The sequence below is a fragment of the Trichosurus vulpecula genome, chromosome 2 (assembly GCF_011100635.1).
Source record: "Trichosurus vulpecula isolate mTriVul1 chromosome 2, mTriVul1.pri, whole genome shotgun sequence".
Classification (NCBI taxonomy): Eukaryota; Metazoa; Chordata; class Mammalia; order Diprotodontia; family Phalangeridae; genus Trichosurus; species Trichosurus vulpecula.
Window position 1 is genome coordinate 15,583,949 of NC_050574.1, and position 17,161 is coordinate 15,601,109.

Genomic DNA, 17,161 nt, shown 5'->3' on the forward strand with positions numbered 1-17,161 from the left:
AGTCCCTCAGGCTCACAGCCTAGGAGGCATCATGGACTCCTCCTCCCATACCTCATTGCCATATCCAATATGGTGCCAATACCTGTCCATTTCACCTCTGACTTGGCCCCTACCCTGGTGCAGACCCTCGTCTCCTGCCTAGATTATTGCAATGGCTGCAGGTGGGTCTGCCTGCTTCCAATCTACTCCTCATTCCAATCCATTCTCCAGCCACCAAAGTGCTTATCCTAAAGCTCAGGTCTAACAATGTCAACCTCCTCCCCCCCTCCCCCCCCCCACACAATAAATGTCAGCAGCTTCCTGTTGCCTCCATGAGCAAATACCTAATACTCTGGCATTGAAAGCCCTTCAGAGCCCAGCCCCCTCCTGCCTCCCCAGCCCCCTTACACCTCACTCCACAATACATACTCTTCAATAAAGTAACTCTGGCATCCTGGGTGTTCCATAGACAAGATCCTACATCTCTGGCCGTCCCCCATGCCTGCAATGCTCTTCCTCCTCTACTCTGACCTCCCTGGCTTTAAGTCCCAACTAAAAGCTCACCTTCTACTAGACACCTTCCCTAATGCCTCTTAATTTCAGTACCTTCCCTTTGTTGTTTTCAATCCAGTATGTAGCCCAGCAGAGTACCCTGGTGACCTCTTCAGCTCCCATTTCCATGCTGATGATTTTCAAATCTACCTTTTCTGTCCCAATACCTCCACTGCCCTCCAATCTCACAGTCGCACATAGTAGGAGCTTAATAAATGTTCACTGAATTAAATAGTTTAAGTGGTAAACTTTGGAGTATTTATAGGCATCAGAGGAGAAACCAGAAGATTGGAGATTGGGGTTGGCAATGAAGGCAATCTGCCGGAGAAAATGTGGAGGGGAGGGGTGAAAACAAGCATTCATTAAGTGCCTACTGTCTTCCAGGCACTGTGCTAAGCACTTTACAAATGCAATCTCTTTTGACCCTCACAAAACCCTGGGAGGAAGGTGTTATTATTTTCATGTTATAGTTGAAGAAACTGAGGCAGACAGAGATTCAGTGACTTGTTTAGGCTTACACAGCTAGGGAGTACCTGAGGTTAGATTTGAACTTGGGTCTTCCAGACTCCTGACTCAGCATTTTTGCCACTGTGACACCTAGCTGGAGAATTAGAACATTTCCTTGAGAGAGGGGGTAGAGCTATACAAAACAAAGGGAGAAGTGGAGAGAGGTCACTTCAGGTCATGTACCCCCAAATAACACCAGAACCACAGGCTCCCCCTGAACCCAGGGACCTCTACTCCAGCAGGAGGGAAACAAAGGAAAATCTCATATTCTGGGGTAACAGACCCAGGCCAGGAGCCAGCTTAGCTGCCCCGGGGCCTAGATGTATCACACCAGCCCTGGGAAAACATCTGCTATGCGACCCAAGGCTAGATAAAACCCTCAGGTAGTGGGTTTTGGTCTAGCCTCAGCTGAAGTCAAGTTCCCTTCGCCATTAGATTCTCCACCAAGAGAAAAAAAAGAAGATTCCTGGCTACCACCATGGACCAGAGGAGCCATGCGGCGGTGGGCAGCCTTCCCCCAAAGCTCTGGACCCCTCAGACCTTCAAGATTCAGGGGCGTGGTTCATAGGTTCATTTGGGGCTGGGGGGAGGGGAGGGAAGGGAGAGTGCTGTGAAACAGGCAGGTCTTAAGTCCAAAATCGGGGATTATAGTTATGTTAGACCTGGAGCCATTCCCTGGACTCAGTGACTGAGGGGCAGAGGAGCCTCTGGACCCAGAATCACACAGCTTCCAGGAAGGGATCTCCCAGCGAACTCGAGGCTTCAATCTTCACCAAGAATAGAAAGTTCTTGCTGACAAAGCCCTTGGTATTGTCAGATCAGAAAATAGGATTTTAGACTTGATTATATCAATGCATATTACACGGAAGAAGAGGCGTTACCCTGAGCTCTGCAAATGCACCCTAAGGACTGCCGTGTCCTGCCCCCCTCCTCACTGAGCTGTGGGCTCCTGGAGAGCAGAGAGGGTCTTACTTTTTCTGTTTGTGGGGCCGCCTTTAACACTGCTTTGCATAGAGTGTTTCGTAAATGCTTTATCGCTCATTTAATCCAAAGTTTAAGCCGCAGTGGCACAAATGCGATGAGTGTGGGTGCCGCGTAACAAAGATTACACACTATGACCAGGTTGGCGTTATAAGGGGGAATTCAGGGTTGGCTAATTAATATTAGGAAACCTATAAACTTCATAGGGAAATGAACCCATCACCACCCGACATCACCAATCGATGCCGATAAAGCTTTTGATAAAGTGCAGCACCGATTTCTGTTTTTTTAAAGAGTAAACACGGCCAACTGGGAGCTAGAGGGCACGGACCCAGCCCGGCCCCCTCCGCGGGATGGAGTGGGTTGGCCGGGGAGCCGGTGACGTCACCCGCACCGACAAAACGAGGGTGGTTGCCAGGCAACCCCTCCAGCCGCTGCCATCTCTGAACCAGCACGGCGACTTGACGCGGTGAGGTCAGGAGTTAGTGGCCAGGGGTTAAGGAGGCAAGGAGGGCCCACGGGTCATGGGACACCCGGGAAGGGAGCTCAGCTCCCCGTAGAGCGACTGACTCTGGAGCACGCCCGGACGGCAGGACGCTCGACCCTACGAATCCCAGCCGCCGCCATCTTTGTTAGGGGCGCGCGCACTTCCTGCCGGTGGGCGAAAGCGGAGCCGCCTGTGAAACGAAGGCGCTACCGTGGTCCCGAGACCACCGCAGGGCACACACACTTCTGGAAGGCAAAAGCGGAGCGAGACCGAATCTCCGCCATCTTTGATAGGGGCGCACGCACTTCCGGCCACCGGGCGGAAGCTGGGCTGGTGTCCGGGGCGAAGAGGACAACAACGTCCCAACGGAGCGAGGGGTGCGTGGCTGGTCCCTGCGCGACCCCTCGGCCGCCCCGAGGGGCCGACATGGCGGAAGAGGGCGCCGCGGGCGCCGTGCACTTGCTCTGCCTCGCCGCCTCCAGCGGAGTCCCGCTATTCTGCCGGAGCAGCCGAGGGGGTGCCCCCTCCAGGCAGCAGGTGCGCCCCCTAGCGGGAGCGGGAAGGCAGGGGGAGAGAAAACTACAGCTCCCGGCAGCCGCCGCGCGCCCTGGGCCCGCAGCCGCCGGCGTCTGGCGCAGGGCCTGCCGGGAGCTGTAGTTCTCGGGGGCACAGCTCCCATCCTGACGCCCTGCCCCCTTCTAGCTGCCTTTCTCTGTCATCGGCTCCCTCAATGGTGTGCACATGTTTGGCCAGAACCTGGACGTGACGCTGCGCTCCGCGCGCACGGAGGACACGGCCGTCGTGTGGAAGACTTTCCACGACAGGTGGGCCGGGTCTGGACGGGGTGGGGGCGGCCGCCTCTGGCGGGCTGGATGGTGGCCAGGGCCCGCCTGTGCCTCAGTCTCCCCGTTTGTAATAAACCCCGGCGGGGAGGACAGGGGTCGCAGGGTCGTGACCCCCTCCCCCCCCCGACTTTCCCCTCTTCCAGCGTCACCCTCATCGTGCTGTGTTCGGAGCTGGGATGTGCGGAGCTCAGACTGGAGCGGCTGCTGGAGATGGTGTTTGGGGCCATGGTGAGAGGCGGCCAGCTGGGTGCGGACCCCTCCCCTCCTGCCCTGCCCCTATCCTACGGCCCGGGGGTCCAGACCCCCACAATGTCTGTCCCTAGGTCCTGTTGGTTGGCCTTGAAGAGTTGACCAAAATCCGCAACGTGGAGAGGCTGAAGAAAGACCTGCGGGTGAGAGGGGGCTGCGGGCCACGAGGAGAGAGAGGGGAGGGGCCCGGGGGGCCACAGCAGGGCTGGTACTCCAGGCTCTGCCTGGTCCTTCTCTCCCCAGGCCACCTATGGCCTCATCGACAGCCTTCTGGTAGACACGGAGTTGGCCGGGGACCTGACCCAGTGCGTGGACTGCATCATCCCTGCAGACGGGCTGCTGCTGCAGGTCAGGGATGGCCAGGAGGGAGGGAAGGGCTGGAGCAGACAGAGGGACCCCACTGATGCCAGCCCTTCTCCTTCAGGACGCATTGGCAGGCTTCGCCGAGGAGATGGGCAGCGTCTTCGCCAGCCTGGTGGCAGGTGGCCGGGTGGTAGTGGGGACAGAAGGTTGGTGGCGTCTCGGGGCTCCTGAGGCGGTGCTACTGCCCTGGCTCGTGGGTACCCTCCCATTCCAGGCCGCTCGAGATTACCCCGTTTACCTGCCCCACGGGAGCCCCACGGTGAGTGAGCAGCAGAGGGGGACCAGGGAAGGAGTCTGGGGGGTGTCTGCCCTCACCCCCTAAGCTGACCCTTTGACAGGTGCCTCACCGGTTCTTGACGCTGATGCTGCTGCCTGGCCTAGAGCTGTGTGTGTTGTGTGGGCCTCAGCCCCCTCTGAGCCAGGTGGAGCCTCAGGTGAGTCACTGGCCCACGGTTACCCAGGGGCCCCAGGGCTGAGCTCGGCTCAGGCCTTGATCCTGGCCTCTGGCCCTCCCTGCATTCTGTCCCAGGTCTTGGAACGCTGGTGGCAGCCCATGCTGGAGCCACTGAGGGCCTGCCTGGCCCTCGTACCCCGGGGGGTTCCTGCAGGCTTCCCCTTGCACTCTGACATTCTGGGGTAAGTGAGAGGGGAGCCAGGACCTGGAAGTCAGGCTTAAGCCTGTGCCCCAAGACCATGAGGTAACAGGGTCTCCCCCACCAGGCTCCTTCTCCTGCACCTGGAGCAGAGACGTGGTCTCTTTACAGTGGATCTCAGTGGAGAGGAAGGTGAGCCACGGGGTGACCAGCACAGCATGGAAGCAGGGTTGTGAGAGAGGGAGGCAGCTTCACGGTCATCTGTTCTCTACCCTAGGTCCTTCCCCAAGTACCCGCCGGCGCCTCCTACGCTCCTTCTATGTGCTGGTCACTGCCACCCACTTCCCCCCAGGTCAGCCAGGCCTGAGGCTTCCCAGGGAGGGGAGGGAAAAGGAGGGGGGGGAGCCCTGGATTCCTAACCAGCTTTTCCTTTTCCTCCTCAGAGGAAAAGGCCGAGGAGCAGAGGTGCCCCACGGAGGTTCCACGGGCCTGCTATGTGGTGTCTGGGACATCTGCAGAGGGTCCACAGGGTCAACAGGACCCTGGGGCTGGGCTCAGGTTGGTAGCGGTGCAGGCAGGGCCCCGCCGCCTCCTGCTGCTGGTGAGTCCCCGGAGCCCGACACATGCCCTGCGGGGCCTCGCCTCTCGGACCCTGCACACTCTTACACCATTCCTCTAAGCCCCAATAAAGTGCCCAGAGCTGCCACTGCCCCAGCGTCTCATCTCTTTTATTTGCTCACATTGATACACAGTGGGCTAGGGGCAGGGCAGAAGAGGGGACGGCCCAAGCCCCCTCCCCTCTGTGCTTCAGGGAAGGGGGCCCCGACACTGTAAACAGCAGCAGATCAAAAAATAGATACAAAAGGGCAAAGGGTTCCTGGTTCCCCCACCTGGAGGCCGGGTCTGACTCCAGGTGCCCTTGTCCCCAGAGTCCTGGAGCCCCTGGCCCAGACTCCCAGGGAGCTGGGCCCCATCCTCACCCCTCCTGGGCAGGGGCACCCACAGTCCAAGGTCAGAACTGCTCAGCCAACAGCTCACACAGGTGACGAGATACGCTCTCCTTGCTGGTCCGGAGAGTCAGGCGGTACATCTGGGCCAGAAGAAATGATGCGGGAGCAGGTGTCAGGGAGCGAGGTGAGGGGCAGGACTGGGAGGCCTGGTGGAGGGGTGGGGAGGGGCAGAGGAGAACAAAATTCAGGGCCACCCTCTCTCACCTGGGCCTGGGCATTGGGCTCCAGCCGGAGCAGGCAGCCCACCTGCAGGGCCTTGGTCTGCACAATCCCAGCGCCCACGTAGTTCTCGGGGTTTGGATCCACGTTGTCAAGCAGGGCTGAGCCAAAGCCCAGGAGCTGGGAATACAAAGGAGACCAATGCAGGGAGGCTCCTAGGCCCCTGACCCCTGACCCTAGGGGACCCTGCTCCCTCACCTTGGCCTTGGTCACCTCTGAATCCATGGGGTGATTGGCTTGGAAGATTTTCTGGGCCTCCTGTTGGGGGCTGGAGGTGATAAGAGAGATAGAAACTAGGCTGAGCCCCAGGTGGGGCCGGCCTTAGGGCTGTACAAGTGCACCCACTCTCCAACCCCAACCCCGACCCCGGACCCTCAGCAGCCCCTCACAGGCTCAGCTGCTTCCAGCGCTGGAAGAAATCCTGGGCAGCCATCTCAGTGGGCTGGAAAAACTTGTTGATGGTCACAGGGAGCTTGAGAGTGAGGGCCTGAGGAGTACCCCCATACCTGGACAGGAGGAAGGCAGGGGAAGCTCCAGGCTGTGCACTCCTGGTCAGTCTGGGCACCAGGCCCAGCTCTGTCTCCATCACTCTCCCCGCCCTCCCCCTGCACAGCTTGGGCACCAGGCCCAGCCCCAGGCCCTCACCTGAAGCGCACAGTCAGCAGGGGAGGTGTGAGGAAGTCCCTCAGACACTCAATGTTGAGGACCTGCTGCACCTGTGCACCCCCATCCACCTGTCCTGGCACTCGCTTGGTCTGTACCACCAGCTGTGCAGCCCAGAGGCGTCAAGGAAGGAAACCTGCGTAGGCAGCAGGGACTGGGGGAGGGGGGTGGTCTGAGGTGACATCCCACAACAGGACAGGGCCAAAGTTGGACCTGGGGCTCATAGACCTAGAGTAGAGGGCAAGTGAAAGGGCAAGGAGGGGTGGGGAGCCTGGAACTGGGGCCCTGATCTTGAGGAGGATATGAGTCTGGAGGTCCCCAGGGTGAGTGACGGTGGGACAGAAATTCTGGAACTGGACCGAGGTCTTGTTTCCGTAGAAGAGATACATGCGGCCTGGGAAGAGAAAAGGCCTCTGAGCCTGGTTCAGGGGTGCCGCTGCCCTCCCTGCTCACCTCCTCCCAAATGCCCTCCCACTCCCAGGATTACACACCCAGGTTCTGCCGGAACTCAGACTTGACCCCAATCTGGAGTAAAGCATTCTCAAAGAGGACCCCGTTGTTCTTGCACACAAACCTGTGGAAGCACAGGGCTGGGAGTGAGGGCCAGGCAGGGGTGGAGGGGAAGGTGGGGAGAGGGATTGTGGAAGGGCCAGTGGGGAGGGAGGGCTGGTGGGTTGGGAGCAGGAAGGGAAGGCTGGTGGGGCAGAGAGAGAGAGCTGGCAGGTTGGGGGCAAGGAGGGAGGGCTGGTGTGTTGGGGGCAGGGAGGGAAGGCTGGCGCCAAGAGCCAGCTTGAGCTCTGAGCCCAGGCACTGCCTCCCCACAGTCCCCAGCACTCACTTGTTCAGAAGTTCATCGGCCTCAGGGATGGGGACACCAGGGTCCTCAGCACCTGGGCTGGATGGAAAGAGAAGAGATGAGGCGGGAGGGGCAGGGAAGAGGAAGACAGATGCTCCCCCAGAAGACACAAGAACAAAGCACAGAGGGCTCCCAACCATTCAGGCTCCCCTCCTCCCAGGGCTTCCCCCGCAACACCCAGCACCCCAGCCCTCCCAGCCCCTTCCCCATGCCCACCCCTCAGGCCCCTGGGCTCCGGCCCCCTCCCCCTTACTCAGCAGCTGGAGCCTGGTCGGCCAATAGGGCCCTAGGGCTCTCAGGGGCTGGGGGCTCCAGCTCACTGGGCCATCCAATCCCAGGACAGACACGGGAGAAGGACAGGGCAGGCAGCCAATCCCAGGGAGGCAGCAGAGAGAGGAGAGCAGGCTGAGCACGGGGCTGATGACGGCCGGGAGGGAAGGACAGAGGGAGCCAGAGAGGAAGGGCCTAGGACTCAGACGACAGAGAGGGCGCCCAGAGAAGGGCTTCGTGGAAGGACCCACAGGAGAAGGGGGAGGGGGGCTGCCCCGGTACCTGAGGAAGGCTTCCTCGGGGCTGAGCCCCAGGCTGGGGGGGCCCCCCACAGAGCTGTCAGAGAACACATCCACCAGGAGGCTGCCGGCGCTGGGGGGGGCTGGAGGGGCCGCCCGCAGCCCCAGAAGGTCGGCTGAAGGCGAGGGTGTAGACTGCAAAGAGAAGGTCCCCATGGAGCCTGGCAGGGGGCCCACCCGTCTCCCCCCACCCTCTCGGCCCACTCCTACCCCAGCACTGGGGGCTGGCTCCACACCCCCGTTCACGTCACCCCCAGGCCCGGGCTCCCTGCGCCCATCATCCAAGGTGCTGGCTGCCCCAGGGCCCTTCTTCCGCTTGAGCTTGGCAAGGATGGATGACTCCCTCTCTGGGAAAGGAGGCATCTCTTCCAGCACGGTGGCCTAGGAGGGGGCAGAGAAGGGCATTATGCCCTGCCAGGCCAGACGGGGGTCCCAGGCTGGACCCAACCCAGAAGACAGAGGCCGGCCACAGTCCCACTGACCAGGACGTCGGTGCTGGCGATGGAGCTGAGGGTGAGGTACTCCACCGCACGCTGCTGTAGCTCCACATCGGCATTGCGCAGCTGGGAGCCTGCCCGCAGCACCGCCTGGATGGTGGCCTTGGTCTCGGGGAACAGGTTAATGAACTTGATGTAGGTGGAGAGCAGCAGCGCCCTGGTGGCCACGCTGCACAGGTGGAACTTGGAATGCAGCAGCGAGAACTGCACCGGGGGGCTGTGCGGGCACAGGGCAAGAGGCCGCTGGCACCACTGGCCCTCGAGCTCACCCGCTCCCACCCTGCCCCAGGGCCCAGCAGCCCTCACCTGGAGCGTGGGTCCCCAGCAATAAGGTTCCCAAACTCTCCGAGGATGTAGCCACCAACCTTCACCATGTTCTCATGGCAGGCGGGTGCTTGGAGGGCCTGGGGAAAGGAGGAGCCGACTGTGACCTGTGGGGGCAGGGGGCACCAGGGAGGACCATAGGAGGAGACAGAGGGGAGGTGCCGTAGGCATGACCTGTGGGAGCAGGGAACACTGGAGAGGAGGACAGGAGGGGGCAGAGGTGGGGAGGGGTCTGACCTCAAAGACGGTCTTGGCCGCGTAGCCCTGCACATCATCCCGGTTGGTGACGATCTGGAGCACACGGTACCACACCTCTTCACTCACGTAGTCGCCTGCGATGCGGATCAGGTTGAGGATGGTATCCACGTACCAGCTATAATCAACGGCGTACTTCTCGGCCAGGATTGCCACCTTCAGCACCTGGCGAGGACGAAGCAGGGACCCTGTGGGTGAGGCAGCCCCCTCCCTGGCCTTCAGCCCCTGAGGTCCCCGCTGGGCTGGGGAGCCAGCTCACAATCTCCTCCCGGATGGCGTAGTCAGCTGTCTCCAAGTAGCGCAACATCTCCGACACGATCTGCTTGGCGTTGCTGCGGTCACACATGGCGTAGAGGAGGTCAGCCGCCCGCTGTCTTACACTGACGTCACGCTCCGTCTGGGGCAGATGGGGAGACAGTGAGGGTTGGGGGTGGGGCAGGAAACACCAGGGGGCCAGTGTGGAGGGGAGGTTGGCAGAGCCAGGGGTGCTACCTTGAGGGCGTTGATGACCGTGTCGATGTGGGTCTTGACAGCCTCATGGGAGAACTCAGAGCTGGCCAGCGTGCACATGCTCTCCAAGGCCAGGTAACGCAGGTTGGTCTCACGGTGCTGGAGGAACTGGCCGAGCTGGTTGCAGGCCCGCACTAGGAGGTTGGGCTCACTGTGGGGCCGGGAAGAGAGGTGAGGGAAGCGGCTCATCCTGGCCCGGCCTTCCCCAGCCCCCAACCCGGGCAGCCCCCAGACCTGTCATAGTGGATTATGAGGCTGATGGTCTCAAAGAGGACGGCGTTCTTGGCATTGGAATGCTGCACCTTCTTTGACTTGGGGGGTTCCTGGGCCTTGTTCAGGACTGTTTCCAGACACTCCACCAGCCGCCCCTTCACCGCGGCATCCTCTGGGGCCACAGGGGATATGGAAGGGTCACTGCCTGGCCCAGCCCAGCTTCGGCCTCCCCCCAAACATGACCTCTAGGCTCTACCCCCTGACCCAAATCCACGCAGCCCACTGAGACCCGAGAAGCTTCCCACTAGACTGGTGAGGCCCCAGGAGGGCTTGCCCAAGCCTCTTCATCCCCATCCTGCTCCCCTCCAGTGGCCTGGCCACCTGCAGGCCCATGCTGCTCCGGAACCTTCCACAGCCTTCCAGGAACAGGGCCTACCTGGCGGTGCATAACACTGAAGTAAACGGAGCAGCTTAACAGACAACCACGGGGCAGGGACAAAGTAGTAGGTGTAGTCCTGGAGGTCTGTGGAGGCTGAGGAGACGATCTGGGGAGTGTGGGGGAAGGGGGAACAGAGGTGAGATGGCAGTGGGGAGGGGGGTGGAGATGGACAGAGGGAGCAGGGAGAAGAGGAGAGAGAGAGAAAGCAAGAGAGAGAGGAGGAAGGGGAAGAGACAGAGACAGAGAGAAATGGATGGGAAATGAGGTGGCAGGGAGAGATGACAATAAGGGAAGAGGGAAGGGGAGAGGGAGGAGGGAAAAGGGAGAGAAGGAGAGAGGGGGAGGGGGGGGGAGAGGGGAGGAGAGAGAGAGAGAGAGAGAGAGAGAGAGGGAGAGAGAGAGAGAGAGAGAGAGAGAGAGAGAGAGAGGGAGAGAGATTGGGAGAGAGAAGAGGGAAAGTCATGGGGGAGAGGGAGCCTCCAGCTTTCCTGAGCGCCTCCCCTGACCCGGGGTTCAAATACTTACTTGAACGCTTCTGTTTTCAGAACCAAACTCTTGCTGGGCCCACTGAGGCAGGGCCTTTGGGGAGGGGAGTGTCAGACTGGTCCCTAGGAGAGGGGGAATGTGCGGGCGCAGCAGGAAGGTTCAGCAGCCAGCCTTTGCCCATGACCGCGCCCACCCTTGGCCTGGTGGGTGTCTGGACACGTCTCCCCTATGCTCTGTAACAATGCCCCCAGAGCTCGGCAATTCTAGATCCCACGCTGCCCGCAATGGGCCGGGCCTGCATACCAGGCTCTGCTGGGGGTGTATTTTCCAGCCTCCATCCCTCACATCTCCACAACCAACAATGTGCCCCACTCACATATGTGGAGGATTTATTTTTAGAGTGGCAAAGCACCTTGACAAGAGGATTATCACCTGCACCCTAGGAATCCAAGACTGGATGGTGGGGCCTGGCCAGCGGAGCTGTCCTCTGTCCTGAGGTGGTCAGCCCTTGACTGTAGGCTGGCCTGGGGGAGGCCGCAAAGCCTCCCTGGTGACCAGGTGCTCATGAAGCAGGAGGAGGAGACTGAGGCAGAGGAGACAAAGCAGCAGGAGGAGAGGAGGGGCAGTGGTGGGCAGGTAGAGAGACAGAGGGATAGGCAGAGACAGAGAGAAGATGGGGCGCCGCCCGGCTCACCCGGCTCAGCCGAGACACAGCCAGGGAGACACAAGTCTTGAAGTCATCTGGGTTCTTCTTGCACAGGCAGGTGATGAGGCTGACCGCAGCAGTGACCACGCCCTGTGCATGGGTCCAGGGGCAGGTCAGGAGCTAGGCCCGGTCACGTGCCCTCCCCACCCCCCGCCCCAGGGTTACAGGTGCCTCACCATGTGCTGGTCATTGAGGAGGTGTACCACACGGGCTGTCCACTCACCCATGGGCACGAGGTCGGGCGAGGCCTTGTATAGGCGCAGCAGGCACAGGGCGGCACTTTGCTTGACGCTGTCCATGCTGTCCCTGGGAGGGGCCGGGGCTCAGGGGCTACCCAGCTCCCCACACCCCCCCCCAGCCAGTCATCCCACCCCCCTGCCCTTGCCCACCCCCTCACCCCGCCACCAGGATCCGGGGGATGTCGGCAGCGAAGGCCTCGCCCATCTCGCGGCTGCCCACATTGGCGATGCAGTGCAGGGCCAGGCACATGAAGGTGGGATTCCGGCTGGTCAGGTCGTTCTTCACCCCGTTGTTGATGAGGCGGATCAGCTCAGACGTGGAGTTCACCAGCACCGAGATGAACAGGTAGCCCTGGCCCGAGGAGCCGGGGAGCCTCACTCAGGGCCCTGCCCCTGCAGCACCCCACCCCCGCTCCTCCCGGGGCTGCCCCGCTCACAATCTGCTTCTCCGTGTACTTGTTGGAACTGAGCAGATTCACGGCCTCCATGTGGCCGAAGTCGATGTCGTGGCCCAGCAGGAAGATGAAGAGCAGCTTGCACACGTACTTCTTCTTGCTGTACCCATCCAGGGCTTTGTCCCCTGGGAGGAAGAGATGGATCAGATCCAGGCCCCTGGGAGTGGGGAGCCTCGGTGCCAAGCCCCCCCAGGCCCTCCCACTCACCTTTGAACTTGGACCGGATGTTGGCCAACTCCTTGTTGATCCTCTTAATCTCCGCCTCCTTACTCTTACCTGGGGGGAGGGAGTGGAGATCCAGGCCTGAAATCTTCCCCTCCCCTCAGGACCACCCCCCCCACCACCACCGTCCTGGGGTGACACCCTGCCCACGTGGAAGGGACGCTAAAGGATATCGGCCACATCCCTGACTGGAGAGAAGGGAAAACCAGGGCCTGTGGCAGGGAGTTGCCCAAGGTCACATGGCAAGGCAGGGAGCCAGAGTCTCCTCTTCCCTGCCTGTCCTCCCCTCAGAGCCTCTGGACTGACCAGCTCACCCCGCCTCCCAGCCCAACAGGCCTGGAGGCAGGAAGACCTGAGTGCAAATCCAGCCTCATGAAGTCAAGCTCTGTGACGGAACAGACTTGACTACCTCAGTTTCCTTTCCTGCAAAATGGGGATAACAAGGGCACCCACCCCCAGGGCTGCTGGAAGGATCTGAAAAGCGCTCGGTTAGCACACATCAGCGCTCCCCATGTCTGATTCTCCATGACCCATTTGCGGTTTTCTTGGCAGAGATGCTAGAGTGGTTTGCCATTTCCTTCTACCACTCATTTTACAGATGAGGAAACTGAGGCAAACAGGGTGAAAGTGATTTGCCCCGGGACACACAGCTAGTGCCTGACTCCAGGCCCCGGGCTCTATCCACTGCATCGCCTACTGCCCTCCTCCCTTCCCCCATACACAAGCCTCTTTCCCCGCTCACACTCCTGGCCTCCTTGCAGGGGCCATTCGAGCACCCTCACCAGTGAGGACTTGCTGCTAACCCCTGCTGTCACTGTCCCACACCAAAATCAGTTTGTTTTTTTAAACTGGTTCATGGTGAGCATGAGCTCTGTAGAAAGTGGGCCCAGAGGGCAGGAACCGCCTCCCTTCGGGCTTTGTTCCCCTCTCCGAGAGCCCCTGGCAGCCCCAAGCCTGGCCGGCTCACAGCAGGAGGGTGTCCTTCCCCAAGGCAGCCCCTGGCCGGCCTCTGGAGGGGACCCACCCTGCCCTTCCCGGTGCCGGGCACCCGCATTCCAGGGGGCCTCCCTCCTCACGCTCCGTGTTCTCCATCCTTCCTCATGTTCACTCCCTCTTGTCTCCTCCTTCCTGGTCTTCCTTCCCCTGCCTGGCCCACAGATCTGAGCGCTAGTTCGAGTCCAGCTGTGTGGTTGGGCATTGCTTGCCTCAGTTCAAGCGGTCATAAATTAGCACCTGCCTACCAGGGTGGTCCTGAGGCTTGAAGCCTATATCCGGTACACATTTTAAACTCACTATGTCCAAAACTGAACCCATTCTCTTTGCCCCTTACCTCACCCCTCATCTTCCTGCCAGCCCCTCAGGCTCCCCACCTGGGGGTCATCCTAGACTCCTCACCCCCATCCCTGTCCAAAATGGTGCAGCACCTCCCCAATATGTCACCCTCACCCCCGGGCTCGTGGAGGGGCGCTGCCTGCCTCAGGGATCCCCCCAGCGCCTGACCGTGCCCTCACAGCCGCCCCCAAAGCCCCCTACTCCGGCCCCACCCCCGGATTCCGGATCTCCTACAGGAGGCCTCCTCTGGTAACCGCTGCCCAGTTACCCCTTAGACTGTAAGCTCCCTGAGGGCAGGGCCTGGCACACAGTAGGTGCAGTGCCTCCTTCCTTCCTCTGCCCGTCCCCTGCCTGTGCCTCCCCCATCTGTACCCCAGGCTCTGTCTTCAGGCCCTGCCCTCTACACACCCCCATCCCGCAGGCAGGTGGAGGTCTGGGTTCCAATCCTAACTCGGCTCCTCTCTACCTGGGTGACCTTGGGCAAGTCCTCACTTTACAATACGGGGACTGGCCTAGTTGATTGAGGGGGAGGTCCCCTCTCTCGGGCCGATCAGCTGAGGAGGGGTGGGGGAGGGGTGTCTGCAGCACTGGGGAGCCTCAGCAGCCTCTGGAGCAGGGACCGTCCCGGCTGTGGCCCCGCCCCAGGCCCCGCCCCGCCCCCGCCCCCGCCCCGCTCACAGTTGCGGATGTCCGAGATGAACACGGCCAGGCCCCGCATGCCGTCACCCTTGGACACGGCCGGCATGATGGCGGCGGGGACCCCTGGGCTCCTGGGCCGGGCCGGGACCGCTGAGGGGCGGGGACGGAGCCGGAGCCGGAGCCGGGACTGGGGCCGGGACCACCGGACGCTACTCTCCTGGGCGCTGAGGGAAAAAGGGAGGGACCGCAGCGGACAGGCAGGCGGGCCGCGTCGACGCCCCCTCATTGAGCCCCCGCCTCCGCGTCTCGCGGCGCCTATTGGTCGTCGCCGCGGTCGCCCCGCCTTTCCCCTGACTCTATTGGGCCAAGCCTACGTCGCGCAGAGCCGCCTCCGCCCCACCCTCCTCTCATTGGCCAAGCTCGGCCGCCGTTTCCGCTCGGAGGACTCGGTCGGGGAAGCGGGACGACGTAGAGGGAAAGGGAGGGTTGGGGTGTTGCCTGGGAGACGGGCGGAGTTCACCTCCGCGCAAAAATCCCGCCCCTGCTTTCCGATCTATGCTCTGATTGGAGGAGCCTGATAAATTTCCGCCATTGCCGGCGAATCGTAAAGAGAAAATGGGAAATGGGGGAAGGGAAGAAAACTCCAGACCAATCGTGACGCAAGTCTCCCCCACCGCCCCACACACCCCAAATTGGTGAAACCCAGGAGGCATCCCCTATTGGCCAAGAGGCGGAGCCGCTGGGATAGGTGGAACGAGTTCTGCAATTCCCTGCTGCAGAAAAGAGGCTGTGGCACCGGAGGATGCAAGAAATCCTGTGGATTTGTGAGGAGTCTTCGACGTTCCCCGGTATCGACCGTGAACCTGGCCTCTGTGGGCTCAGGAAATAATGCCTGAGACAGGACGTTCTGAATCCAGGAGGAGTATCTCACCCGAGAGTCCATGGACTTGTCCAACGTAGCTGCTAGGAAGGCGGACTGGGAGAGTCCATTTTGAAATATAGGGGAGGACTTGTCACCCCCACTCCCCCAAGAGTCCTTGGGCTGCTCCGTCAATAGATTCTAGGGAGGCTGGGAGAGTCCATGCCGAAATACAGGGGAGGGTGTGTCCCTCTAGGCCCCCAAGAGTCCTTGGACTGCTCTGTCAAAAGTTTCTAGGAAAGTCTATTCTGAATTTTGGGAAGAAGGTAAAAAGAGGCAGGGGGAAGATGCCTCCCCTACTCTCGAGGTTAGGTGGGCTGCTCCATCAAGAGGTTCTAAGTGGATGAGAAGAGTCTGTTCTTAATTCTGGGCAAAGATATACCCCCATGATTCTGGACTGGGTTCTAGTCAGCTTGGCGGGTAGGGGCAGGGTCCTCTTAGGTGAAGCCCACGTCTCTATCCCTCCAAGATGCCATAGTGCTAGGCGGACAGGGAGAGTCCATTCTGAATTCTGGGGAAGATGTGCCCACCCCCGCTCCCGGGATTCCATAGACGGCTTTCTATGAATCCCAGCCGGACAGGGAGAGTCCATTCCGAATTCTAGAGGGGTCTCAATGGAGACGTCACGGGGAGGGTCCATCGTTCATTCTAGGAACCAGGACAGGCCTCTCGAGGCTTGCAAGGATCAGATTCTTGCTATATACGTGCCAAGCACCGTACTAAGCCCTGAGGATACAAGAAAAGGCTGACCCCAAGAAGGTCTTAGTCTGGGGCGGGTGAGGGGGTGGGGTATAACACCCAAACCACCGTCCATGTAAAAGACACGTTCAGAGTTGGTAGAGCTTGTATGATCCTAGGCAAGGTGCCCTCCTCTCCAAACGCCTCTGTAGGAGCTCCAGCTAAGCCCAGGCCAGGATTAATGAACTTCACTCTCCTCTCTGGCCACCTCCTCTCCAGCCTCCTAAAACCACATGACAAATGCTTTCCCCTCTCCTTACTGCTCCTCCCTACCCCTCCCCCTCCCAGTTACGGAACCACAATCAGCTCAGCTCTGCCATTGTCCCTGGATGGGGTGTGCCAAGCACTCTTCCCTCGCTCCTGTGACCTTCAGACCAGTATGTCCCTCCCAGACCACCATTGGCTATGGTGTTATCCCTCCTCCCCGTGGAATATGAGCTCTTTACTGTCTCTCCACCGATCCAGCTATACCACTACTAAGCCTAGACCACCACCACCCCAAAGAGACCAAAGATGAAAAGCGCCCACACGTATAAAAATATTTGTAGCAGCTCCTTTCATAGTAATAAAAAAATGGAAACTAAGGGCCTCTTCTCCTATGAGGAAACATGAAGATACATTTAGTGGAGAGTAAAATGAGCGGAACAATTTATATAGTGAAATTGTACATAAAGAGAGCTTCAAAAGGGTTTTACTGTGACTAACGCAACGAGAAACTGAGAGTCCAGAGGATTGAAGATGGTGCCCTAAAAATTGTCTGCTTACCTAAACCTGGCCTGATTACCATGGCAGGTGGGGATCCTGCCCTGGGGTCAAAAAACACAAAAAAATGTACAAAAACTTTTGCAAAGATGATTCCACTCACCATCAGTACATGGGATACGTGTATGCTTATGGACAACAGAAAATCCAGGAGACCTGAAAGACAAACAGCTGTTCTTGCTAGAGAGCTCAGTAGTATCGCATCCAAATAGCTACCCTGGGTAAAACAAGGTTGGCAAATGAAGGCCAGCTTACTGAAGTCAGAGCTGGATATACCTTTTTTTGGAGTGGCTACAGTGAAAGGGAGAACCATGAAGCTGGCATGGGTTTTGTAATCAAAACTAATCTAGTCAACAAGCTTGTATGTTCCCTAAAAGGAGTGAATGACAGGCTCGTGACAATGTGGTTGCCACTTCCAGGAAAGCACCATGGCATCATCAGTGCCTATGCTCCCACTATGAAAAACTCTGATAAAATCAAAGAAAATTTTTATGAAGACCTGGAGACCCTCATCATCAATGAACCAAAAGAGGATGAACTTATAATTCTGGG

General features: G+C 59.7%; 2 protein-coding genes across 3 annotated transcripts; one reads left to right on the forward strand and one right to left on the reverse strand.

The window, feature by feature from the left end:
• The first annotated feature begins 2,466 nt into the window (after positions 1-2,466).
• Positions 2,467-5,267, forward strand: FUZ (fuzzy planar cell polarity protein). The gene is made up of 11 exons (XM_036745072.1): positions 2,467-3,043; positions 3,209-3,330; positions 3,495-3,579; positions 3,675-3,743; positions 3,844-3,948; positions 4,025-4,222; positions 4,302-4,397; positions 4,493-4,599; positions 4,684-4,748; positions 4,834-4,908; positions 5,000-5,267. Exons 1-11 carry the CDS (start codon positions 2,933-2,935, stop codon positions 5,233-5,235), a joined length of 1,269 nt encoding a protein of 422 aa, XP_036600967.1. The 5' UTR covers positions 2,467-2,932; the 3' UTR covers positions 5,236-5,267.
• On the reverse strand, positions 5,258-14,434 carry AP2A1 (adaptor related protein complex 2 subunit alpha 1). Of its 2 annotated transcripts, XM_036745070.1 has the most exons (24): positions 14,230-14,434; positions 12,205-12,273; positions 11,980-12,122; positions 11,701-11,894; positions 11,480-11,609; positions 11,292-11,393; positions 10,109-10,217; positions 9,694-9,844; positions 9,442-9,610; positions 9,209-9,346; positions 8,932-9,114; positions 8,677-8,774; positions 8,356-8,587; positions 8,084-8,254; positions 7,857-8,008; positions 7,558-7,623; positions 7,287-7,343; positions 6,940-7,022; positions 6,753-6,842; positions 6,431-6,554; positions 6,175-6,291; positions 5,984-6,053; positions 5,771-5,905; positions 5,258-5,646 (listed from the first exon to the last, which is right to left on the reverse strand). In XM_036745070.1, exons 1-24 carry the CDS (start codon positions 14,294-14,296, stop codon positions 5,569-5,571), a joined length of 2,928 nt encoding a protein of 975 aa, XP_036600965.1. In that variant the 5' UTR covers positions 14,297-14,434; the 3' UTR covers positions 5,258-5,568. The 2 variants fall into 2 exon arrangements, with proteins under 2 accessions (XP_036600965.1, XP_036600966.1); XM_036745071.1 differs by lacking the exon at positions 7,558-7,623.
• Positions 14,435-17,161: the final 2,727 nt, after the last annotated feature.